We start from the raw sequence: 27,932 nt of genomic DNA, 5'->3' as shown, positions 1-27,932 counted from the left end.
AATGTTCGAGCCATGCATTTTTTTTTATTCAGACCACCAACTATACTTCTGTTCAAAGCTCTTTCAAGCCAATCTGCATTGTCGTCAGAATGCTCATGATTTAAACAAAAGCATTCAAAATATACCCAACTCAATAAACGAGAACTCCATATGTCTACACAACAAGTGCTATGACTAGCTCCAAATCTCACTCTTCTGTATAATCAAGAGCTCCATATGCTACGCACAATGATGATGCAGGAGCCTTAACCCATGCTTTGGTGTATAAGCATTGCACAGTATACAGTGGCCCAGAATATTTTATCCCATTTTGCAGTTAGAACATAGAACACAGAATATTCCAACACAGTACAGTACTGGTCTTTTGACCCGTGATGTTGTGCCAACTTATTAATTTAACTTTTCCCCCTTACATCGCTCTGCATTTTTCTATCATCCACATGCCTATTTAAGAGTTTCTTAAATGCCCTTGATGTATCTGCCTCTACCACCACCCTTGGCTGGGCATTTTATGCACTCACCACTCTTTGTGTAAAGAACTTAACTTTGACATCTCCCCCTATATTTTCCTTCAATCAACATAAAATTATGCCCCCTAGCCACTTCCACCCTGGGGCAAGAAGTCTCTAGCTATCCACTCAATCTATGCCTCTCATCATCTTGTACATTTCTGTCAAGTCACCTCTCATCCTTCTTCACTCCAAAGAGAAAAGCCCTAGCTCACTCAACCTATCCTCATATGACATGCTCTCTAATCCAGGCAACATCCTGGTAAATCACCTCTGCACCCTCTCTAAGGCTTCTACATCCTTCCTTCTATATCCAGAACTAGTTAACAGTTTATAAGATCATCAATTTAAACTGGTAAATTGGTTTACTACTGTCACTTGTACCGAGGTACAGTGAAAGTATTTGCTTTGTATGCCATCTATATAGATCACTTCAGTAAAGTTCTTGGTCATAAGGTAGACGCTGTCAAGAGTACATCTTGTCATAATAAGGGACTGTTAAATAACTTTAGAACTCTAGGGTAGAGCTGTCCTTGAGCTTATTATGTGCTTCCTGGATTTTATAACTGCTGCTCTGTGGGAAGGAGGAAAAAAGAAAATCTTCAAGGGAGGGGGTGGGGTTGATTATGTGGGCTGACTTTACCAAGGCAGTGAGAAGTGTAGACAAGAGTCCATGGAGAGAAGTTTGGTTTCCACAATGTTCTGAGCTGCTTCCACAACTCCTTACTCTTGAGCAGAGTAGTTGACATATCAAGCTGTGATGCCCTCCACTGGCGAGGGTCAATAAAAATTGGTGAAGGTCAACAGGGACATGACATATGCCTTTAGCATCCTGAAGAAACAGAGGTACTGGGGAGGTTTCTTTGCTGTGGCATCTACGTTCTGACCAAGACAGGCTATTGGTGACATTCACTTCCAGCAACCTGAAATTCTCAGCCCACTTAACTCTCGCACTGGCGTAAACAAGAACTTCTTGAAAGATATTTCTTTGATCCTCCAATTTTGTATTCTTGCTGTGATATATGATTGATGTTAAAACAGAATTTTCAGAGCAGTTCACAATTATGTATTAGTAATCGTAGCAAAATTAATTATTTATTATGTACCCTAGAACATGGAAATCTGAAATAAAATCAGAAATGCTTTACTACAGTTGAAGGAGAAATGGGGGGCGGGGCTATGTGATCTTAAAATAGGTTAAAAGGTGAGCACAACATTGTGGGCTGAAGGGCCTGTACTGTGCAATACTGTTCTGAAGAAGAGTCAACAGGTGAAAAATTAACTCAGTTTCCTGCTCCTTAAATGCTGCAAGACCTGTTCAGTGCCTCTGGCATTTTCTTTAATTCCAATTTTTTATTCTCAGTTTATTTAAATTTCTTTGCATTTTTAGTACCTTTTTCCTGTCTTTGGGTCAACAGCCCTGGTGCATCAAGTCTGGCAGCTTAATCTGTTCCAATGAAGTGCTTTTTTTAACTGAAAACATTATATATTGGCTTTGTGGGAGAAGTCAGAGAGTGATTGGCTCTCTGACTGGAGGCCTGTGACTGGTGGAGTACTGCAGGGATCAGTGCTGGGTCCACTGTTGTTTGTCATCTACATCAATGATCTGGATAATGTGGTTAAATGGATCAGCACATACGTGGATGACAAGATTGGGCATGCAGTGGACAGTGAGGAAGACTACCAAACCTTGCATTTAGAATTGAACCAGCAGGAAAAACAGTCTGAAAAGCTTTGGTAGGACTAGCCAGGTAGGACTTACACAGTGAATGGTAGAGCACTGAAAAATGCTGTAGAACAAAGGGATCTAGGAATACAGGTCCATAATTCATTGAAGACTGTGTCATGGGCAAATAAGGCCATAAAGAAAGCTTTTGGCACATTTGGCCTTCATAAATCAATGCACAGGAGATGGGCTGTTCTGCTGAAGTTGGATAAGACATTGGTGAGGCCTAATTTGGAGTACTGTGTGCAGTTTTGGTCACCTACCTACAGGAAAGATTTAAAATAAGGTTAAGAGAGTGCAGAGAAAACTTACAAGGATGTTGCTGGGATTGGAGGATCTGAGTTATAAGGAAAGACTGAATACGTTAGGACTTTATTCCTTGGAACATAGAAGATTGAGGGGAGTTTTGATAGAGGTGTACAAAATTATAAAGGGTATAGTTAGGGTAAATTTAAGCAGGAAGTTTCCACCGAGGTTAGGTGGAACTACAACTAGAGGTCATGGGTTAAATGTGAAACATGAAAAGCTTAAGGGGAACATGAGGGGAATCTTCTTCACTCAGAGGGTCATGAGAGTGTGAAACAAGCTGCCAGAGCAAGTGGTGCAAGCGAGCTCAATTTCAACATTCCAAAGAGGTTTGGGTAGGTATATGTAGGGCTATGGTCCCAGTACAGGTTGATGGGAGAAGATAGCTTAAATGATTCGGCATGGACTATATGGGCTGAAGAGCCTGTTTCTGTACTGAACTGTTCTATGGCTCTATTAATCTTCTACTTCATAGAGGCATTTTGAGCTGCATTTTCTGTTTAATAAAGGGGTTAACATATGAGGAGTATTTGATGGCTCTGGCCCTGTACTCACTGGAGTTTAGAAGAATGAGGGGGGGATCTCATTGAAACCTATCGAATATTGGCCGAGATAGAGTGGATGAGGAGAGGATGTTTCAAATGTTGAAGAGTCTTGGGCCAGAGGGCACAGCCTCAGAATAGAAGGATGTCTCTTTAAAATAGAAATAAGGAGGAATTCTTTTAGCCATGGGGTTGTGAATCTGTGGAATTAATTGCTACAGACATCTGTAGCAGCTAATTCATTTGGTATATACAAAGCAAAGGTTGGTAGTTTCCTGATTAGTAAGGGCATCAAAGGTTATGGCAGGCAGACAGGAGAATGGGGTTGAAAGGGATAATAAGTCAACCATGATGGAACAGACTTGATTGGCTGTACACCCTAATCCTACTCCTATGTCATATGGTATTCTCCAACAAATGAATCACTATGGTTGTGTGAGTTGAAGTAACACATAGTAAATGTAAATTTTTTGCCTGATAAATTGCTGGAAGCACCTTTGAAGCCAAGAGATAACTGGGACCTTTAGGATTAATGGAGAAAATAGTTTATCACATTGTAAGATTAAAACTTTTGTTGTTTAGATTAATGTGTATTTTTGAAGTTCTCAACTCAGATAGTTTATGCTCAGTAATGTCAGTATCATGCTTCTGGACACTAAAGGAATCAAGCTATAAGGAAACTATCTGGGAAACTGCATTGTAATGAAAGTGAATTATCTGGGAAGTTAGAAAGAGTCATGACCTTACTGAAATCCTGGAAGATACAGCAAAGTTATATCAAAAACACTGGATAAAGAGACAGGAGAAATAATGAAATAACTTCCATTTTATAAAATGCCAAGAAGAATGTACTTCCTCTTGGACTTTTTAGTTTCATTTGTTGCCTGGGCTGGTGAGAATGCAAAAATTTAAATTTAATTTTAAATATCATTAGAAGTAGAAACATTTTGAATGTTGAAAGGCATGGACAGAGTGGTTGTGGCAAAGTTGTTTCCCATGGTGGGGGGGTCTGGTATGAGAGGACATGACTTGAGGATTGCAGGGCGCCCATTCAGAACAGAGATGCGAAAAAAAATTTTTAGCCAGAGGGTGGTGAATCTATGGAATTTGTTGCCACGGGCAGCAGTGGAGGCCGTCATTGGGTGTATTTAAGGCATAGATTGATAGGTATCTGAGTAGACAGGGCATCAAAGGTTATGGTGAGAAGGCGGGGGAATGGGACTAAAGGGGAGATTGGATCAGCTCATGATGAAATGGCAGAGCAGACTCGATGGGCCGAATGGCCAACTTCTGCTCCTTTGTCTTATGGTCTTAGTATCCTAAGATTGTGACAGCCTCTCTACAGCGTGTTTAAATTGTTTTAAAGGTCCAACTTTAAACCTTCTTGAGATTTATAAGGAAATTACTGGGACTTGAGGACCCAAGTTCTAGGGAAAGGTTGAATAGGTTAGGGCTTTATTCCCTGGAGTGAAGGAGAATGAGGGGAGATTTGATGGAGTTATACAATACATTGAAGGATATAGATAGGGTCATCCCAGTGAGGTTCCAGATAGGCTTTTACCACTGAGGTTGGGTGAGTCTAGAATTAGAAGTCATGGGTTAAGGCTGAAAGGTGAAATATTTAAGTGAAACCTGAGTGGTAACTTCTTCACTCAGAGGGTGTTGAGAGTGCAGAATGAGCTGCCAGCAGAAGTGTGGGTACAGGTTTAATTTCAACAATTAAGTTTTGATAAGTACATGGATGGGAGGAGTATGGAGGGCTGTGGTCCAGGTGTAGGTCAACAGTTAATAACAGTTCAACATGGACTAGATGGGCCAAAGGGATTGACTCCATTTTGAAATGCTTTCTTGACTATGAATATATGTCTTTAAAAGGGGGTGGGGGAGGGTGGAACTGCCTTTAACAGTTACTTACATTAGCAACAAATTCCTTCCTAAACCCCAGCCCCTAACAACCCCACCTCCACCAACATCCTTTCCCAGTACAGTCAAATTGCCAGATCAACTGCACCCAGAACATTTTGACTGCTTTTAATAGATTATTATTTTTCCTAGAATCAGATTCAGGCTTAATATCACTAGCAGATGTAGTGTATTTTATTGTTTTGTGGCAGCAGTACATGGCAATACATAGTAATAAAAACTATAAATTACAATAAAATGTGTTACAGTAAGAAAAAATAGTGAGGTAGTATTCATGGGTTCAATATCCACTCAGAAATCTGATGGTTTTTGGGGGAGAAGCTGTTTCTGAAACATTGAGTGTGTTTCTTAAGGCACCGGTAGCTCCTCATTGATGGTAACAATGAAAAGAGGGTGCACAACATTTTCCACCAATGTTTGGGTAACTCAGGTCATTAACTCAGGAAAAAAATCCATTTTTGTTATTCTTCTGATGCTGTCTTTAAATTGTCAGTGTGGTGTTATGTGGTGGCTCTCAGCCTTTGCTGGAGCCGAACAGTTGATGTGCATGACATCCTGTGACTACTAATAATAATTATCCATTCTCTCAATCAATTTTGAATCTGTTTTCTTCCCCTGCTTCTTTCAGTTGGAGAACTTAGTTTATTTCAATCGCCTAAAAAACTCCAAGATTGTAATAAGCGACTTTCACCTGGCAAAGATGGAGAACGGGCTGATTAAAGAGCCTTGTGGCACTCCGGAGTATCTAGGTGAGATCTCGTAGGTAAAGATGCGAGAGGTAATAACGTGTTTACCTAACATCTTTGATGTAAATTTTCAAAGTGCAAAGTAAATTTATTATCAAAGTTCATATATGTCACTATATACAACTCTGAGATTCATTTTCTTGTGGGCATTCACAGTAAATACAAGAAACACAATAGAATCAATGCAAGACTGGACCCAACAGGATGGATGGACAACCAATGCATAAAAGACAAAATCTATACAAATACTGAAAGAAAGTAATAATAATAAATAAGTAAGCAAAACAGAAAGAGAAGATGAGATAGTTCCTCAAAGTGAGTCCATAGGTTGTGGGAACAGTTCAGTGATAGAGTGAGTGAAGTTAACCCCTCTGGTTTAGGAACCTGATGGTTGAGGGGTAATGACTGTTCCTGAACCTGGTGATACACATCCTGAGGCTCATGTACCACCTTCCTGATGGTAGCGGTGAGAAGAGAGCATGGCTTGGGTGGTGGGGGCCCTTGATAGATACTGATGAGACAGCGCTCCATGTAGATGTGCTTAATGGTCAGGAGGGCTATTCAGGTGTTTCTTAAGCACCTCACAAACCAATGAAATACTCACTTAATTTGGTGGCATGGTCGAGTAGTGGTTAGTGTACAGTAACTCCATTACAGCACTATTGATCGGAGCAAACACAAGGAAATCTACAGATGCTGGAAATTCAAACAACAACACACAGCAGGCCAGGCAGCTGGGGTAAGAAGGGGAGGAGGGACATTAATGGAAGTTACCCCATCCCTGACATATTTAGCTGTTTGCCTGTTCTCCATCTCCCTCCGGTGCTTCCCCCCCCACCTTTCTCGCGAGGCCTCTCGTCCCATGATCCTTTCCCTTCTCCAGCTCTGTATCACTTTCGCCAATCACCTTTCCAGCTCTTAGCTTCATCCCACCCCCTCCTGTCTTCTCCTATCATTTCGCATTTCCCCCTCCCCCCACTACTTTCAAATCTCTTATTATCTTTCCTTTCAGTTAGTCCTGACGAAGGGTCTCGGCCCAAAACGTCGACAGTGCTTCTCCTATAGATGCTGCCTGGCCTGCTGTGTTCCACCAGCATTTTGTGTGTGTGACTATTGATTGGAGTTCAATTCCACTGCTGTCTGTAAGAAGATTGTACGTTTTCACCATGACTCAAGGTGCTCTGCTTTCCTCTCACAGTAGGTTAATTGAGCACATGAGTATTATTGGGCAGTGCAGGCTTGTTGTGCCACACAGGCCTGTTACTATACTGTAACTCAAAATAAATAAATAGATTTGAACACAGCCAGTAACTTGTACATATAAATAACAGTGGAAAAGCAGGGCACCATGGTCGCGTAATGGTTAGCATGATGCTATTACAGCTCGGGGCATCGGAGTTTGGAGTTCCATCCTGGCATAGCTGTGAGGAATCTCTGTATGTCCACCCTGTGGAATGCATGGGTTTTCTCTAGGCGCTCTGGTTTCCTTCCACAGTCCAAACACCTACTGGGTATGTTAATTGGTCATTGTAAGTTTCCTGTGATTAGTTTAGGGTTAAATCAAGGGTTGACGGCGGTAGCTGAGTAGCATGGCTAGAAAGAGCAGAAAGGCCTATTCTGCACTGTACCTTTAAACAAACAAATAAATAATCAGTGAGTGAGGTTAGTTGAAGATGCACTGGCCCTGAAAAGGGATCACTCTGATCTTTAAAGCAATCCCATGTGATCATTCATGTCAGGCTGAGAGTGCTGTTGCCTCACAACGTCAGAGACCCAGGTTCACTCTTGACCTTGGGTGCTGTCAGTGCGGAGTCTGCATGTCTTTCTTGTGATGATGTGGGTTTCCTCCAGGTGCACCAGTTTCCTCACTCACAGTGGCGGTTAACGCGATGCTATTACAGCTCAGGGCATCGGAGTTTGGACTTTAATCCCAGCATCCTCTGTAAGAAGTTTGTACATCCTTCCCATGAAATGTGTGGGTTTCCACCCACAGTCCAAAGACATAGGTTAATTGGTTGTTATAAATTGTACCATGATTAGGCTAGGGTTAAATTGGTGTGTCGCTAGGCATCACAGCTTGAAGGGTCACAAGGGCCTGTTCTGTGCTGGATCTCTAAATAAAATTTTAAAAGATAATCTCAATAGTGCAGGTAAGTAAGCTAATCAGCATAGGTAAAAAGCTTCTAATGTATAGGAATGTGATAGAATTTGGGGGGTATGGTATGGGGAAAAGAATTATGTAATTATTGTAGGATTAGTGTAAAGGATGATTGATGATCAGCACAGACTTGACGGACTGAAGTTCCTGTTTGTATCCCATCTGACTCTATGACTTCAACTGTAAGATCTTGGTCCAGTGCCTCAGCCAAAAGGCTTGCACTCAAGTGTCAGTCAAGATCTTCAGTTGGAAATCTAAGGTGCCACCTGATGGAAATTCTCCATTATCATGAAATATCACCATTTCCAACAGCACTGATCTATATTCAAAGCCTCTCTGCCATTTTGTCCACTTATATTTTCAGGGCTGGTCAGCAGATTTTGGATCTCAGGTTAAATTTAACATTGGCTCAAATGTGCATTATTTTGTACACTGTCCTAATTTTCTGTAAATTCTTAAGAAAATTAAATTTATTACACAGGGTGTACAAGGATATTTTGATTCACCCTCACTTTTTTATGTTGTTATGGTCGGGTTTCACTTTCACCACCGTCTCTTTTGTTTTGACATACTTATCTCCTTCTATTATATTTTGATCCTCTAGGATACATAAAAATATTCCAGACTTGACTTTTAGTTGCAATGGTATTCCAATTTTCTCTTTCATAAACCTTCTCAGTGAATGCCTTGATCAAGTCCTTGGAACGCTTTACAAGTAGTCACATGTCCTGCACAGAGCTCTTACTTACTTACTGCCTGTTATGCCGCTGGTGTTTAGGGCAGCAATGAAGGTGTTCCATCTCTGACATGTTCAGTGCTTTGTCAAAATGCTGAGCTTCCCCTCATTTTTCACTACTGTCAGTCATGGAGACTCAAGAATACTGCTGCACATACAGTAGATGTAGAAGGATTCTTCATTGCTGTTTCCATAACTCTTTGATTAGTCAGGGTTTTTATCCAAGGTGAACACCTGAACCTGGAGGACTGGTGGACCACTCTTAGTCTGTCCTCTACCCTTTGTCCTGTGTTTGCATGACCCTGCCAAGAGCCAAAGCATAAATCCCTGACTCCTGGTCACTGAGGCACACAAACCTCCAAACCACAACAAGGTTGTGGTCCCCTAGGAGCACAGACCTCTGTGTACTGGAAATTAAGGTCTCCATTGATTGGGTTTGATAATGGATGTGACGTACAAGCTATGTGATACGCAAGCCAAGGCAATGCAATATGGAGAGCAAGCTGTTGCCCGTGTAGCAGGCTCCCCCTCTCCATGCACCTGATGAATCCAAAGGAACGGCAGAGACTGATACAGTTTGGCACCAGCAGTGTTACAAGAGTTGTCAGTCAGTGTTGATCTCAACGTAGGACTGACTTAGGAACTCCAGCTCTGGATTTTCCCTCAGGGCTTACTCATGAAGCCTTCCCTATGAATAGGTATGGACACAAGGCAGTGGAGGTTTAAGTTCAAAGTTTTCCTTCTCTTAGATGAGCTGCCAACCATGGCTAATGAGCCCCATCTGTCAGGAACAACTAATTTTAAGGTGCCAGTAATCCACCTTTGTCCCTTCTGTCAGTAGAAACAGTTCCACAGGGCTTAGTAGCTAAGTCACAAGTAAAGGCCAGGAGTTAGACTAGGTTGTCAGAGGCTATTTGAGATGCATGCCATTCAGAGCATTTAATAGGTCGCGGGAGCTTCCCCCACTACCACCAATCCTTGGCTATGACAACCTTAAAGAACCTGTACTAGAAATGTATACCAGGAATTTGGTCGTAATATCTACAGATATCACAGGTGTTCCCATCCACTTAAATGATGCACTGAGCACTAGAAATGAGTTTTTAATAGATACTACCAGTCTATCAGGCTCCAAAGTTGACCCTGTGAATCCAATTAACTAATGGATGGACAATTGCAGTAAGAGGTGATTACTCATTGGCAAAGAGTCTCAGCAAGTACCAGTCTAACAGCAAGTGGTAAACATAAAATACACTGCAGATGCTGTGGTCAAATCAACATGTACAACACACTGGAAGAGCTCAGCAGGTTGGGCAGCATCTGTGGAAATGAGCAGTCAACGTTTCAGGCCAAGATCCTTCGTCAGGACTGAAGAGGGAGGGGGCAGGGGCCCTATAAAGAAGGTGGGGGGAGGGTGGGAAGGAGAAGGCTGGTAGGTGCCAGGTTAAAAATCAATCAGAGGAAAGATCAAGGGGTGGGGGAGGGGAAGCGGGGAGGGGATAGGCAGGAAAGGTGAAGAAGGGGAAAGCACTATGGGTAGTAACAGAAGGCAGAATCATGAGGGGTGATTGGCTGCTGCAAGAGGAGGCAGAGTGAAACCGGGATGGGGGAAGGGAATTACCAGAAGTTGGAGAATTCAATGTTCATGCCAAGGGGCTGGAGACTACCCAGACGGTATATGAGGTATTGCTCCTGCAACCTGAGTTTGGCCTCATCATGGCAGTAGAGGAGGCCATGGATGGACATATCAAAATGGGAATGTGAAGCAGAGTTGAAGTGGGTGGCAACCAGGAGATCCTGTCTGTTGTGGCGGACAGAGCGGAGGTGCTCGACAAAGCGGTTCCCCAATCTGTTTCGGGTCTCGCCGATGTAGAGGAGGCCACACTGGGAGCATCGGATGCAATAGATGACTCCAACAGACTCACAAGTGAAGTGTTGCCTCACCTGGAAAGACTGTTTGGGGCCCTGAGTGGTGGGAAGAGAGGAGGTGTAGGGACAGGTGTAACAGCAAGTGATGGTCTTGGACATTTTTCTGGTGATCACAAGACCTTGTTGAATATTGGTAACGTAGTGCAAGTTCAATGGTTTATTGGAAAGACCATGGCCTCTTTTATAGTGCGAATTAGGCCTCATGGATTCAGGGACTTTTGGGCCTTAGCTCTGGAGTGACACTGTTTTGTTTGGCTGTACTCATAGGTATTCATGTATATTTGAATGACAATTAAACTTTAACTTGAATTGGAATGCACAGTACTTCCTCACTGGAAGTTAGAAGTATATTCATTAGATCATTTAGATATTTAGATATTCATTTAGCTTCAATATAATTATGGAAAAGGATAGGTTTGGACTCAGGGTTCAGATTTTTGATTGGAGAAAGGCTAACTTTGTGGAGATGCGAAAGGATTTAGAAGGAGTGGATTGGGATAGTTTGTTTTATGGGAAGGATGTAATAGAGAAATGGAGGTCATTTAAAGGTGAACTTTTGAGGGTACAGAATCTTTATGTTCCTGTTAGGTTGAAAGGAAAGATTAAAAGTTTGAGAGAGCCATGATTTTCAAGGGATATTGGAAACTTGGTTAGGAAAAAAAGAGAGATCTACAATAAATATAGGCAGCATGGAGTAAGTGAGGTGCTCGAGGAATATAAAGAATGTAAGAAGAATCTTAAGAAAGAAATTAGAAAAGCTAAAAGAAGATATGAGGTTGCTTTGGCAAGTAATGTGAAAATAAATCTGAAGGGTTTCTACAGTTATATTAATAGCAAAAGGATAGTGAGGGATAAAATTGGTCCCTTAGAGAATCAGAGTGGACAGCTATATGCGGAGCCAAAAGAGATGGGGGAGATTTTGAACAATTTCTTTTCTTCTGTATTCACTAAGGAGAAGGATATTGAATTGTGTAAGGTAAGGGAAACAAGTAGGGTAGTTATGGAAACTATGATGATTAAAGAAGAGGAAGTACTGGAGCTTTTAAAGAATATAAAAGTGGATAAGTCTCCCAGTCCTGACAGGATATTCCCTCGGACCTTGAGGGAAGTTAGTGTAGAAATGGCAGGAGCTCTGACAGAAATATTTCAAATGTCATTAGAAATGGGGATGGTGCTGGAGGATTAGCGTATTGCTCATGTGGTTCCATTGTTTAAAAAGGGTTCTAAGAGTAAACCTAGCAATTATCAGCCTGTAAGTTTGATGTCAGTGATGGGTAAATTAATGGAAAGTATTCTTAGAGATGGTATATATAACTATCTGGATAGACAGGGTCTGATTAGGAACAGTCAACATGGATTTGTGCGTGGAAGGTCATGTCTGACAAATCTTATTGAATTTTTTGAAGAGGTTACTAGGAAAGTTGACGAGGGTAAAGCAGTGGATGTTGTCTATATGGATTTCAGTAAGGCCTTTGACAAGGTTCTGCACGGAAGGTTAGTTAGGAAAGTTGAATCATTAGGTATTAATATTGAAGTAGTAAAATGGATTCAACAGTGGCTGGATGGAAGATGCCAGAGAGTAGTGGTGGATAACTGTTTGTCAGGTCAGAGGCTGGTGACTAGTGGTGTGCCTCAGGGATCTGTACTGGGTCCAATGTTGTTTGTCATATACATTAATGAACTGGATGGTGGGGTGGTAAATTGGATTCGTAAGTATGCAGACGATACTAAGATAGGTGGCATTGTGGATAATGAAGTAGGTTTTCAAAGCTTGCAGAGAGACTTGGGCCAGTTAGAAGAGTGGGCTGAAAGATGGCAGATGGAGTTTAATGCTGATAAGTGTGTGGTGCTACATTTTGGTAGGAATAATCAAAATAGGACATACATGGTAAACGGTAGGGCTTTGAGGAATGCAGTAGAACAGAGTGATCTGGGAGTAATGGTGCATAGTTCCCTGAAGGTGGAATCTCATGTGGATAGGGTGGTGAAGAAAGCTTTTGGTATGTTGGCTTTTATAAATCAGAGCATTGAGTATAGGAGTTGGGATGTAATGTTAAAATTGTACAAGACATTGGTGAGGCCAAATTTGGAGTATTGTGTACAGTTCTGGTCACTGAATTATAGGAAAGATGTCAACAAAATAGAGAGAGTATAGAGGAGATTTACTAGAACGTTACCTGGGTTTCAGCACCTAAGTTACAGAGAAAGGTTGAACAAGTTAGGTCTTTATTCTTTGGAGTGTAGAAGGTTGAGGGGGGACTTGATAGAGGTATTTAAAATTATGAGGGGGATAGCAGAGTTGACATGGATAGGCTTTTTACCATTGAGAGTAGGGGAGATTCAAACAAGAGGACATGAGTTGAGAGTTAAGGGGCAAAAGTTTAGGGGTAACACGAGGGGGAACTTCTTTACCCAGAGAGTGGTAGCTGTGTGGAACGAGCTTCCAGTAGAAGTGGTGGAGGCAGGTTCAATATTGTTACTTTAAAAAAATTGGGTAGGTATATGGACAGGAAAGGAATGGAGGGTTATGGGCTGAGAGCAGGTCGGTGGGACTAGGTGAGAGTAAGCATTCAGCACTGACTAGAAAAACCGAGGTGGCCTGTTTCCATGCTGTAATTGTTATATGTTATATGGTTATATCATTAATCTGATTATATCATATCATAGAGTGAGGTAAATTGGCTGGTTGAGTGGTGTTGCAATAACCTTGCATTCAATGTCAGTAAGACCAAGGACGTGATTATGGACCATAGGAAGGGGAAGTTGAGGAAACACGCACCAGTTCTCATTAAAGGATCAGAAGTGGAAAGAGTGAGCAGCTTCAATTTCCTGGGTGTAAGCATCTCACAAGATCTATCCTGAGCCCAACATATTGATGTAATTGCAAAAGGACACAACAGCGACTATATTTCATTAGGAGTTTGAGGAGAATTGGTATGTCACCAATGACTCAAGCAAATTTCTACAGGTGTACTGTGGAGAGCATTCTAACTAGTTTCATCACCAACTGGTATGGAGGGGGGAACACCGCACAGGATCAGAAAAATCTGTAGAAATTCGTACACTCAGCCAGCTCCCTCATGGACACTATCCTCTCCAGCATCAAGGACATCTTCAAAAGGCTATGCCTTAAAGAGATGGCATCCATCATTAAGGATCCTCATCATCCAGGACATGCTTTCTTCTCATTACTACCATGAGGGAAGAAGTACAGGAGCTTGAAAACACACACTCAGCATTTTAGGAACAGTTTCTTCCGCTCTGCCATCAGATTTCTGAATGGTCCATTAATTATTTTTGCTCTCTTCTTACACTACTTACTTTATTTAATTTATATATTTTCTATTCCTATATTAATAATATGATTAATATACAATATGTTGTAATTTATAGTTTATGATTATGTACTCCAATGTACTGCTGCTGCTAAGCAGAAAATTTCATGATATATGCCAGGGTCATTCTGATTCTGTACCATTCAGCCCATTACAGCTTCCAACAGAACAAGTCTCTTAGTTGTATTCTATGCCTCTTTCCCAAAAGCTTAGCCAATTCTGTTTTGAAAGGCCAGATTGATTCTATTCCACAAACTTTTCTGTGATTGTCTCTACATCATAATCCCACAGGACGAGTTCTGAATGCATTTCACTGACCTTACTTGCCACTATGTGCATTTACACAGGTAGTTCCTAAACCTGTCTTTGTATTTCTCTCAGACTCTCGTTTGTCCCTATGTAACCTTGTTTCACTATTTTTGAGAATACTGACACTTCACTCCTTTGTGGCCTTTTTTCTATTACCATACAAAATCGGTGTCACAGTAGTGATGTGGTTACTGCAGTATTTTACAGCAGCAGCTATAAGATCGGGGTTCAATTCCCACCGTTGTCTTTAAGGAGTCTGTATGTTTCCCACATGAGTTTCCTCTGGATGCTCCAGTTTCCACCTACCTTCCAAAAAAATAGGGGTTAAGATTAGTGTGTTATGGGCATGCTACACTGGTGCCAGATATATGATGACACTTGAGACTGCCAGCACAATCTTCACTGATTTGATTTAACTCAAATAACACACTTCACTGTATGGTTTGATGTACATGTGACAGAGAAAGCTAACTTTCACCCTTTATCTTAAGGCTGGTGCCCACCTCTTTATCAATTTACAAAAAAAAATCTTGAGCTTCAAGAGGAGTTTCAGAAAGGAGCCGTAAAAATACATGAAGGAGAGTAACTTTCAGAGGTACAGAGGGAAAGCTGCAGAATGGAATAACTGTTATTCAGAATAACTTCAGATGCAGAGACAAAGCAGCAGAATAGAATAACTGGATGCTCCTCAAAACAGCTGGCAAAAAAAATTGATGGGACAAATTTGCATCAGAACCTTTAGATTCCGTGGCTCCCAACATTCACAATAATGAACGGATTGAGAAAATTAGAATCACTGGATCCAAAATAATTTTCTTAAATGTTAAAGGATGTTCAAATTTCAAACTGCATTTATTATCAAAGTGGGTATACCATATATAACCTTGAGATTAATTTTCTTGCAAGCAGTGACAGGTAAATAAAGAAATACATGAAAATCCATGAAAAAACACACCTAGCAAAGGCAGAATTGCTAAAAGTGAGTCTACAGGCTGTAGAGTTAGTTTAGCGGTGAGGCAAGTGAACAGGAATGGGAGGTGAAATTAAAATGTGTCGCCACTGGGAGATGCCACTTGTTCTGGCGGTCAGAGCGTTGATGCTCAGCGAAGACCTGACGTAGATTGGGAGACCGCTTTTAATTCCACTTCCCATTCCCATTCCAATATATCCATCCATGGCCTCCTCCACTGTCGTGATGAGGCCACATTTGGGTTGGAGGAATATTATATTCCATTTGGGTAGCCTCTAACCTGATGGCATGAACATCGATTTCTCAAACTTCCACTAATGCCTCCCCCCCTTCACCATTTCCCACCCCCTTTTCCCCTTCTCATGTTACCTCCTTGCCTCCCCGCCCCATCGCCTCCTTTTAGCGGTCTCCCCCCTCCCACTTTTTTCTTTCTTCTATGACCTTCTGTCTCTTTCACCAATCAACTTCATAGCTCTTTGCTTCATCCCTTCCCCTCCATGTTTCACATATTGCCTGATGTTTCTCTCTCCCCACCTTTCAAATCTACTCCTCAGTCTTTTTTTCCCCCAGTCCTGCCGAAGGGTTTCAGCCTGAAATGTCAACTGTGCATGTTGCCTGGCCTGCTGGGTTCCTCCGGCATTCTGTATGTGTTGTTACAGTTCATTTTCTGAGGGAGCAGATGGCGGACTGAACTGAAAACATGTTTTTTTAACATTGTTGTTCTCTGCTTACTGGGAGATTTCAACTAACTGATGTTTTTTTAAGGCAGGATTGTAAAACATGGATGAAAAACATTTGCAGCCTATCATATCTCACTTTAAAATAAATTTCAGGGAAAGATCCACATTTTGTGCATTGACTGAGATCTCCTAGATGTAGGGAGAGTTTAATTGTCACACACAGCACTCAGAAATAAAGATATACAAAGACTGGGGATTAATAACAAATTTCATGTGATGGTCTTTGTGAAGCCATACTGAAGTAAATCAGAATGCCAAAAGGATAATCCTGTAATTGCATAGAACGCTAGAAATACTGAGCAGGTCAGGGAGCACCTGTGGAGAGAAGAACAGAGCTATTATTTCAGGCTAACTAATTGTCATCATTTCAAAAACTCTACACTGGAAGACATTCAGCCCTTCGACTATATCCAGCAATTTCCTTACTCTGATCCCCTCAATCGCTTCCAACAACTATACACTCCTACCAATGTGCCAATCTCTTACCAATTATAATCTACCCTGTACCACAATCCCTCACACTCTGCCTGCATATCCTACACCCAAATCCTTCCTCATTGTCACAATCTCCCTGCAGTGAAGGCTCGTCCTCCTTGTTGTGAAGTCCAAAAATGTCTTGGTATTCACTCCTCAATACCTGGCAATTTCATCTGATTGGCTGTACGACAGGAATTTAAAAAAAACATACAAATGTGGCCAACATTAATATCAGCAATATCACCCTTTCTTGTGAACTTTGTGTCCCTATTAACCTGATTTAGAATCAAAATAAGGTTTATTGCTGCTGACATTATGGCATGAACTTTTTTGTTTTGCAGCAGTAGTGCAGAGTAACCCTAAACTGTAAATTACAAAAAGAATATTTTTTAAAATACTTGAAAAAGAGCAAAATAGTGAGGGAGCATGCATACATTCATTGTCCATTCAGAAATATGATGGCAGATTTCCTAAAAATGTTCAGTATGTGTCTCTGGGCTCCTGTACCACCTCTTAGATGGTAGTAATGAGAAGAGGGCATGTCCTGGATGGTTAGGTGCTTCATGGTGGATGCTACTTTCTTGAGGCATCGCCTTTTGAGGATGTCCTCAATGCTGGACAATGCCCACGGTAGAGTTTACAACTCTAGATAGGTGAGTTTACAACTCTCTACAGTTTTTTCGCTCCTGTATATTGGTGCCTCCATACCAGTCAGTGATGCAACCAGTCAGAATGCTCTCCATGGTATATCTGTAGAAATTTGCTTGTGACGTAACAAATCTTCTCAAACTCCTAATGCAATGTAAATTGCATTAATATGTTGGGCCCAGGATAGATCTTCAGAGGTGTTGACGTCCAGGAACTTGAACCTGTTCACTCTTCCCACTGCTGACCACTCGATGAAAACTGTTGGTAACCTTGGACCTTTGTGCATTACCAACTCTACCCCATTCAACAGAGTTCTGTTAACTGCACATTATATCTTCAGTAGAATGGATCAAGATAATATCATAAGTGATTCAGTATAAGAGAAGCCTGCCATTATACTTGTGCCAGCCCTTTGAAAATGCCAAGTATTTACACCCTTTCACCTTAGCTCTACGTAATTTTCTTTTTTCTTTTACGTATTTAGGTAATTTATCTTCAAAAGTTACAAATGAATCCAGTACTACGATTCTCTAAAAGTCAAAGTATATTCATTATCAAAGTACGAATATGTTGCATTGTTCTACTTTGAGACTCATTTTCTTGCAGGCATATACAGGAAAATATGGAAATAAGATAGAATTTATGAAATATTCTACATAAGCAAAGACTGACAACCAATGTGCAAAAGGAGACAAACTGTGCATATAAAAAATAAATAATACTGAGATCATGAGTTGTGGAGACCTTGAAAGTGAGTCCATAGGTTGTGGAATCTGTGCTTAGCGAAGTTATCCACAATGGTTGAGGGGTAATAACCATTCCTGAACCTAGTAGTTCTTGGTGGGTCTTGTACTGCCTGCCAGATGCTAGTAATGAGAAGAGAGCATGGCCTGGGTGGTGGAGGTCCATGATGATGGATTCTTCTTTCTTGTGGCAGTGCTCCATGCAGATGTGCTCAATGGTTCCATGTAAATGTGTTCCAGAAGTGACTTGCAGAGCAGAGCCACTGCGTTACCAGAATCAGAATCAGATTTAATACCACTGGCATTTGTGATGAAATTTGTTGTATTGCAGCAGCAGTACATTGCAATCCACAATAAACTATAAATTACAATAAGAAATATACTGTATTGTATATTTATAATTTAAATATGTAGTATTTATGGATTCATTGTCCATTCAGAAATCTGACAGCAGAGGAGAAGAAGCTGTTCCTGAAATATTGAGTGGGTCTTCAGGCTCCTGTACCTCCTCATTGATGGTAGCAATGAGAAGGGGGCATGTCCTGGGTGATGGAGGTCCTTAATGATAGATGTCATCTTTTTGATTCTTCTTCTGTCACTCTACTTCTGGAGATGTTTTCTATGATTAGAGAATCACTAAATAAAAGAATCATTCCAGCATGTGAGGCTGTTCAGTCCATCAAGTCTATGCTAGTCCCAAGCAAGGTCCCATTTTTCTGCTCTTTCCCTCTATTTTTCCAAATTATTTCCCATCAGGTGCCTGTGTACACAAGAGCAACAAACTGAGCTGGTGAGTCACGTCACCTGTCAGCACTGATGTGACAGATGAAATATTTTTATCCTTGTCCTAATCTTTTTGCATTCCTATTATAAATGTTAGAATGAACTCTTCTTTGAACATTAACCAATACTTATTTTGGTGGCCAGCTGCAGAACATAGGAATCTTAACATAAAAGCATGGATTTTTTAATGGCATTACAGGCTGCTCCACTTATTGAAACTAGTCTAGCTCCTAGAGGAGTGATCCTATCCATTTCCCTGCTCTTCTCTTCACCCATGGCCCTGTTATTTTTTTTCGGTTGCCTGTCCAATTCCCATTGGAAATCCTTGACTGACTCTCTTTTAACCACAGGGGGAGTGATCCAGCTCATGACCATTTTGTACCTTTCTTTATAATCACCTCGTATGTTCTGCCCAAAGCTTAAAGCCATAACTTGAATCCAATAACTGTCTGCAAATGGAAATAACTTCTCTCTACCTACACAAACTACATGGATTTAGTGTACCTAATAAGTCAAGATTAGGCACACCTGCTCATTAATGCAGATATCTGATTTGCCAATCATGGGGCAGCAATTCATTGTAGTAAAGCATGCAGACATGGTCAAGAGGTTCATTTGTTGTTCAGAAAAACATCAGAATGGGGAAGAAATATGATCTTAGTGACTTTGACTGTGGAATGATTATTGGTGCCAGACAATATAGTTTGAGTGTCTCAGAAATTGCTGATCTCCTGAGATTTTCATGCACAACAGTCTCTAGAGTTTACAGAGAATGTTGCAAAAAACAAAAAGATATCCAGTGAGTAATAGTTCTGTCGGCAAAGATTCCTTGTTAATGAGAGAGGTTAAAAGAGAATGGCCAGGCTCGTTCAAACTGACGGGAAGACAACTGTAACTCAAATAAACGTTTTACAACAGTGGTGTGCAGAACCTTGAAGTGGATGAAGACCAAATACATACAGAGTGAATGTTGTCTATAAATGTAATTCATAATTTTAATGAATTAATTATTTTATCAATGTGCTGATTCAAAGGTTACAATAGGTAAGAGTGCTTTGTTAAGTGAAGGGTCTTGGACATGTTCATAAGTAGTGTAGAGGTACTTCTTCCCCCAAACTGCTCAGAGTTTTATATGTGTTATGTCTATTTGCAGCTCCTGAGGTAGTTGGACGACAGAAATATGGACGACCAGTGGACTGCTGGGCTATTGGAGTGATCATGTATATACTGTACGTATGACATCACTTAGATTCATCATTGGAGAAGGGAATGGGAAATGGTTTTTAATTGCTAGCATTTAGTAGTGAGGTGTATAAAGCTTCACAGGAAGACCTTCACAAGTTAAAATAGCAATATTGCCAATTTAATTTTATTTTTGATCATCCCCACCTTTGTGCTGTCTTAGTTTGAATGTTGTTCAATCTATAGATGTATAAAAATTTAGTCCGTTCATATCTGAGCACTGTGTGTTGTTCTGGTTGCCACACAACAAAAGGGATGTGGAGACTTTGGAGAAGATGCAGCAGAAGTTCAGCAGGATGTTCCCTGGACTGAAGAGCATTAACCCATAAGGATAGGTTGAACAAACTTTGATTGTTTTCTCAAGAACTTTAAGTATATAAAATTAAGAGAGGCAAAGACATAGATCATAGAACAGTACAGCACAATACAGGTTCTTTGGACCACAATATTGTGCCAACCTTTTAACTGTCTCCAAAATCAACCCAACCCTTCCCTCCTAAATAGGCTTCATTTTTCTATCATCCATGTGCCTTTCTAAGAGTCTCTTAAATGCCCATAATTTATCTGCCTCTACCACTACCTTTAGCAATGCCTCTCTATATAAAAATCCTACTTCTGTCATCTCCTCCTATGCTTTCCTTCAATCACCTTAAAATTATGTCCTCTTGTATTAGCCATTTGGACCCTGGGGGGAGAAAGCATTGGCTTTATCTCCATCTATCATTTTATGTACCTCTATCAAGTCACCTCTCATCTTCCTTCTCTTCAACTTTTCAAAAGAGAAAAGCCCGGATCACTCAATCTCGGGATGGAAATGTCAAAGACCAAAGGGCATAGGTTTAAAGCGAGAAGGGGAAAATTTTAAGAACATTCATAAGGTAGTTTTTTTTTTGGCACAGAAAATGTTATAAGTAGACACATTAGCAATATTTAAGAGGCATTTAGACAGGCACATATGTTGAAAAGAAATAGCGGGATATCGACCACGTGGAAGTGAATGGAGTTAATTAAATTGACATCATGGTCAGTGTAGACTCTATACACTAAAGGGTCTGCTCATGTGCTGTACTATCAATTAGATAACCCCTCATTCTTCTGAATTCTAGTGAATACAAGCCCAGCCCAAGAATCAAATGTTCTTTAAGCCATTCATCCTGGAATCATTTTCATGAACCTCCTTTGAACCTTCTCCAGTTTCAGCACATCCTTTCTAAAATGAAGGGCCCCAACATTGTTCTCAGTACTCAAAGTGAGGCTTCACCCATGCTTTATAGTCACCAACATTATATCCTTGTGTTTATATTCTAGTCCTCTTGAAACCGCATTTGCCTTCCTCAGCACAGATTCAACCTGCAAGTTAACATTAGGGAACCCTGCACAAGGACTCCTAAGTCCCCTTGTGCCTCAGTTTTTTGTATTTTCTCTCCATTTAGAAAATAGTCAACCCTTTTATTTCTTTTACTGAAGTGCACGTCTGTACACTTTCCAACATTGCATTCCATCTGCCACTTCTATGCCCATTCTCCTAATCTTTCTGTAGTCTCTCTACTTCTTCAAACCTACCTGTCCCTCTACCTACCCTCATATCATCTGGAAACTATGCAACAAAGTCATGAATTCCATCATCCAAATCATTAACATGGAACGTAAAAAGTTTCAGTCTCAACACAGACTCTGTAGAACACCACTAGTCACCAGCAGCAAACCAGAAAGGCCTTCCTTTATTCTCACTCATTGCCACCTGCTAATTTATCCATGCTAGAACCTTTCCCATAATACCATGAGCTCATAGTTCATTAAGCAGACTCATATGTGGCACCTTGACAAAAGCCTTCTGAAAATCCAAGTACACAACATCAACCAATTCTCCTTTGTACTTGTTATTTCTTCAAAGAATTCCAACAGATTTAACCATAGAACCCTAGAACACTATGGCACAGTACAAGCCTTTCAGCCCTCCATGTTGTGCCAACCCATATAATCCTTTAAAAAAAGTACTAAACCCACACTACCTCATAACCCTCCATTTTTCTTTCATCCATGTGCCTGTCCAAGAGGATCTTAAATACCCCTAATGTTTTAGCCTCCACCACCATCCCTGGCAAGTCATTCCAGGCATTCACAACCCTCTGTGTAAAAACCTTACGCCTTATGTCTCCCCTAAATTTTGTACATATGTTCTCTGGTGCCCTGGGAAACAGGTACTGACTATCCACCCTATCTATGACTCTCATAATCTTGTAGACCTCTATCAAATCCCTCCTCATTCTTCTAAGCTCCAAAGAGAAAAGTCCCAGCACTTGTTCTCCAATCCAGGCAACATCCTGGTAAATCTCCTCTGCACCCACTCCATAGCTTCCACATCCTTCCTATAATGAGGTGACCAGAATTGAACACAATACTCTGAGTGTGGTCTCACCAGAGATTTGCAGAGTTGCAACATGGCCTCTCTACTCTTGAACTCAATCACCCTGTTAATAAAGCCTAGCAACACATAGGCCTCAACCTGTGCAGCGACATTGATGGATGTATGGATTTGAACCTCAAGGTCCCTTTGTTCATCCACTCTTTTAAGTAACTGACCACTAATCCTGTACTCAGTCTTCTGGTTTGTCTTTCCAAAATGCATCACCTCACACTTGTCTGGATTGAACTCCATCTGCCATTTTTCTGCCCAACTCTGCAGCCTGTCTACAACCTCTTGTAACCTTCAACCACCTACAGCTCTATCCACAACTCCTCCAATCTTCGTGTCATCCGCAAACTTACTCACCCATCCTTCCACCTCTACATCCAGGTCATTTATAAAAATCACAAATAGCAGGGGTCCCAGGACAGATCACTCCACTAGTCACCGACCTCCAGGCAGAATACTTTCCTTCCACAACTACCCTCTGCTTTCTTCCTTTAAGCCAATTTTTTATCCAAACAGCCAAGGTTCCACTTATCCCATGCCTCATGACTTTCTGGATGAGTCTCTCATGAGGGACCTTGTCAAATGCTTTGCTAAAGTCCACGTAGACCACATCCACTGCCCTACCCTCATCAATTTCTTTTGTTACCTCTTCAAAAAACTCAATCAGGCTCATGAGGCACAATCTTCCCTTCACAAAACCATGTTGACTATCCATGAGTAGACTGTACTTCTCCAAATGCTCATAGATCCTATCCTTAAGAATCCTTTCCAGTAGATTGCAGACCACCAACGTAAGACTCACCAGTCTATAGTTCCCAGGTGTCTTTCTATTACCTTTTTTAAACAAGGGAACTACATTTGCCATTCTCCAGTCCTCCAGCACTTCCCCTGCAGCCAAAGAGGATTCAAAGATCATGGCTAATGCTCCTGCGATCTCTTATCTCAATTCCCACAACAACCTGGGGTGTATTGTATCCAGCCCTGGGGATTTATCAATCTTAATGTTTTTAAAAAGATCTAGCACTTCTTCTTCCTTAATCTCCACATTGTCCAGCACACAGGCCCACTCTACTTCAACCTCATCCTGATCAAGATCCTTTTCACTTGTGAATACTGAAGGAAATTATTCACTTAGGACCTCCCCAACCTCCTCTGCCTCCAGGCACATGTTGCCCTCTTTATCCTTTAGTGCTCCCACCTTCGTTCTCATCCTCCTCCTATTCTTCACATACACATAGAACACCTTGGGGTTCTCCTTAATTCTACATTCCAAGGCCTTCTTATGCCCCCTTCGAGCTCTTCTAAGTCCTTTCTTTAGCTCCTTCCTGGCTACCCTATATTTCTCATAAGCCCCTCCTACTTCCTGCTTCTTATATCTAACATATGCTTTCTTTTTCCTCTTGATGAGTTGCCTCACATGTTTCTTCAGCCATGGTTCCCTTTTCCTACTATTTTTTCCTTGACTCAGTGGGACAAATCTATCCTGAACCCAGCTCAAGTGGTCCCTAAATTTCTCCCACTTTACTTCTGTGCTTTCCCCTTTGAACATCTGTTTCCAATTTACTCTTTCTAGTTCCTGCCTCATCCCTTCAAAGTTAGCCCTTCCCCAGTTAAGCACTTTACCATTTCGTCTGAGTTTATCCCTTTCCATAGCTATGCTGAAGCTAAGGGGGTTGTGGTCACTCTCACCAAAATGCTCCCCCACCAAGAGGTCTGTCACCTGACCAGGTTCATTACCCAGAACAAGATCCGGTATAGCCTCTCTTCTCATCGGCCGGTCCACATACTGTGTCAGGAATCCTTCTTGAACACACCTGACAAATTCAGCCCCATGTATCCCCCTTGCACGCAGGAGGTGCCAGTCAATATGAGGGAAGTTGAAATCACCCATAACTACTGCCCTGTATTTCCTGCACCATTCTAAAATCTGCCTGCTTATCTGCTCCTCGGTGTCCCGAGGGCAATTTGGGGGCCTACAGACTACTCCCAGCACAGTGATTGATCCCTTCCTATTTCTGACTTCCACCCAGACTGACTCCGTGGACACTCCTTCTGCAGCGTCATCCCTTTCTATAGCTGTGATACTATCCCTGACCAGCAATGCCACTCCCCCCCTTTTCTACCCCCCCCATCCTATTCCTTTTAAAACACCTGAACCCTGGGACCTGCATCATCCAATCCTGCCCTTCATCCAATCAAGTTTCAGTAACGGCCACAACATCATAGTTCCACGTACTAATCCATGCTCTAAGTTCATCCTCCTTGTTCCGAGTACTCCTAGCATTGAAATAGACACATTTCAACCCCTTTAACTGGCTACAATTATGTTCTGTCCCCTGCCTGTCCTTCCTCATCAACTCAGATCTCTTAGCATCATGCCCTTGTCCTTCTACCTTAATCCCTGCACTCACATTCTGATTCCCACCCCCCTGCCAAACTAGTTTAAACCCTCCCCAACAGCTCTATCAAACATGCCCGCCAGGATATTGGTCCCCCTGGGATTCAAGTGCAACCCGTCCTTTCTGTACAGGTCACATCCGCCCCAAAAGAGGTCCCAATTATCCAGAAATCTGAATCCCTGCCCCCAGCTCCAATCCCTCAGCCATGCATTTATCCTCCACCTCATTCTATTCCTATTCTCACTGTCACGTGGCACAAGCAGTAATCCCAAGATTACTACCTTTGAGGTCCTGCTTTTCAACTTCCTTCCTAACTCCCTGTAGTGTTCTTTCAGGACCTCTTCCCTTTTCCTACCTATGTCATTGGTACCAATATGTACCACGACCTCTGGCTGTTCTCCCTCCCACCACAGGATATCTTGGACAAGATCAGAAACATCCCAGACCCTGGCATCTGGGAGGCAAACTACCATCTGAGTTTCTTTCCTGCGTCCACAGAATCGCCTGTCAGAACCCCTGACTATAGAGTCCCCTGTCACTACTGCCTTCCTCTTCCTTTCCCTACCCTTCTGAGCCACAGGGCCAGACTCTGTGCCAGAGGCACAGCCACTGTCGCTTGCCCCAGGTAGGCTGTTCCCCCCAACAGTACTCAAACAGGAGTACTTATTGTCAAGGGTTACAGCCACAGGGGTACTCTCTAGTACCTGACTCTTCTCCTTCACCCTCCTGACTGTGACCCATTTCTCTATCCCCCTTTGTCAGACAATTGTTTTCCTTGAGGAAACCATGCTGACTACAGCCTATTTTATCATATGCCTTTAAATAGCTTGAGACTTCGTCCTTAAATATCGACTTCAACATCTTCCCAACCACAGGTGTCAGACTAACTGGCCAATAGTTTTCTTTCATCTGCCTCTCTCTCTTCTTAAAATGTGGTTGACATTTGTAATTTTCCAGTCTTCTAGAACCATTCCAGAACCTAGTGATTCTTGAAAGATCATTACTAATGCCTTCATAATCCCTTCAGTCACCTCTTTCAGAACTCTGGGGTGTACACCATCTGGTACAGGTGACTTATCTACCTTCAGACCTTTCAGTTTCTCAAGAATCTTCTGTCTAGAACAGGTAACTTCACACACTTCAAGACCCCTGACACCTGGACCTTCTACCAGAATCAGAATCAGGTTTATTATCACTGGCATGTGACGTGATATTTGTTAACTTAGCAGCAGCAGTTCAATGCAATACATAATCTAGCAGAGAGAGAAAAAAAATAAAATAAAACATAATAAATAAATAAATAAATAAATAGATCAATTGCATATATTGAATAGGTTTAAAAAATGTGCAAAAACAGAAATACTGTATATTTAAACAAAAACTACTTGTATTATCCACAGTGATGACTGATGCAAAATACTTATTCAGTTCATCCACTATTTTGTTGTCCCCCATTACTACCTCTCCACCATTATTTTCCAGCGGCCTGATATCTATTCTCGCCTCTCTGTCACACTTTATGTAACTGAAGGAACAGTTGGTAGCCATTTTTAATATTATTAACTAGCTTACTTTGATATTCAATCTTTACCTTCATGACTTTTTGGTTGCCTTCTGTTGGTTTTTAAAAGTTTTCATATTCTCTAACTTCCTACTAATTTTTGCCCTGTTATTTGCCCTCTCGTTGACTTTGATGTTGACTTTGACTTATCTCATTAGACACAGTTGTGTCATTTTGGCTTTTACAATACTTTTTCCTCTTTGATATATATTCTCTGCCTTCCAAATTGCTTCCAGAAATTCCAGCTGTTCCTGTTCTGCCATCATCCCTGCCAGTGTTCTTTCCCAACCAATCCAGGCCAGTTCCTCTCTAATGCCTGGGTAATTCCCTTTACTTGCTGTAATACTGATTCATCTGACTTTAGCTTTCCTTCTCAAATTTCAGTGTGAATTTGATCATCTTGCCCCTAGGAGTTTATTTACCTTGAAGTCTCTAATCAAATCTGGTTCATTACATAACACCCAATCTAGAATTACCATTCCCCAGTGGGCTCAACTATGAGCTGCTCTAAAAAGCCATCTCACAGGCATTCTAGAAATTCCTCATCTTAGAATCTCATCTCTGTTCAAAAGAGAAAGCCTATTTTGAGACCATGCCTCGGTCCTGGACTCCCTCGCTATAGGAAATATCCTCTCCATGTCCACACTAGGGATTTCAATATATGATAGGTTTCAATGAGATATGATAGGCTTTATTCTTCTACGTTCCAGCGACTACAGACCCAGAGTCATCAAACACTCCACATACGTTAACCCTTTCATTCCAGCAATAATTCTCGTGACCCTCCTCTTGGCCCTCTCCAATGTCAGTTTTTTAACTGGCATTATATTTGTAATCCCATGTCCACATGTCTATGGGCCAACTCACATTCACGATGATGAACCTCTTACTGAGTCAACCCTGCAGCACATTTGAAACATCTGCTTTTGTATTTATTCCTTATCAATTCAAATATTACGTTCCATTGTCATTGGTTGTAGGTCATGCATCTGACCTTTAACACCTTTTTATTGGCTCTGCGCCAGGCTACGTCCATTTATTGCCCTCTTCCCAGCAAGTGACAGTCTGTAGTTTATGGCTCTTTGTTCTGAATCAGCAACCAGCTTGGTCATGCTGAACAGATACAGACCCTGACTGTCAAAAACCTACAGTATATCCAGCCAAAGAGCACCTCACAGATAACTTCCTATTTGAAAATGATCCCCAGTTCAGCATCACTGTGTCTACTTTAAAACATTGAGTGGCTTTAGCTTACAAAATGGAGAACACAGAGTCTCTTAATAAAATCTTCTCCCTCATGGCAAAAACAAAGTTAGTTGGTTTGTCTGCCTCTACTGTCTTGATTCATTCAAATTTGCTTATTTGTAAACAGTAGTTCTTTCTGGGCCAACAATAGCTTACAACAAATACACTCTAGTCACTTTATTAGGTACACCTGTACTCCTACTTGTTAATGAAAATATCTAATCAGTCGATTTTGAGGCAGCAACTCAAAGCATTAAAGCATGTAGACATGGTCAAGAGGTTCAGTTGTTGTTCAGACCAAACATCAGAATGGGGAAGAAATATTGTCTAAGTGACTTTGACTGTAGAATGATTGGTGGTGCCAGACAGGGTGCTTCGAGCATCTTAGAAACTGCTGATCTCCTGGGATCTTCACACACAACAACCTCTAGAATTTACAGAGAATGGTGCAGATAACAAAAAGCATCCAGTTGGCATCAGTTTAGTGGT

The 27,932-nt window shown here is 41.4% G+C and overlaps 1 protein-coding gene across 8 annotated transcripts in view; it reads left to right on the top strand.

Annotated features, from left to right (window-relative positions):
* The window catches only part of LOC132378006 (caM kinase-like vesicle-associated protein), a 212,848-nt gene that overhangs the window by 166,104 nt on the left and 18,812 nt on the right, over window positions 1-27,932 (top strand). For all 8 annotated transcript variants that reach the window (XM_059944602.1, XM_059944599.1, XM_059944596.1 and 5 more), the window contains 2 exons: window positions 5,635-5,755; window positions 19,734-19,809. In XM_059944602.1, the coding sequence (XP_059800585.1) occupies window positions 5,635-5,755; window positions 19,734-19,809 (197 nt within the window). The remainder of the gene's footprint in view (window positions 1-5,634; window positions 5,756-19,733; window positions 19,810-27,932) is intronic.

The sequence above is a fragment of the Hypanus sabinus genome, chromosome 19 (genome assembly GCF_030144855.1).
Source record: "Hypanus sabinus isolate sHypSab1 chromosome 19, sHypSab1.hap1, whole genome shotgun sequence".
Lineage (NCBI taxonomy): Eukaryota > Metazoa > Chordata > Chondrichthyes > Myliobatiformes > Dasyatidae > Hypanus > Hypanus sabinus.
The sequence above is the reverse complement of the archived record's forward strand: the minus strand, read 5'-3'. Positions and strand labels throughout refer to the sequence as shown.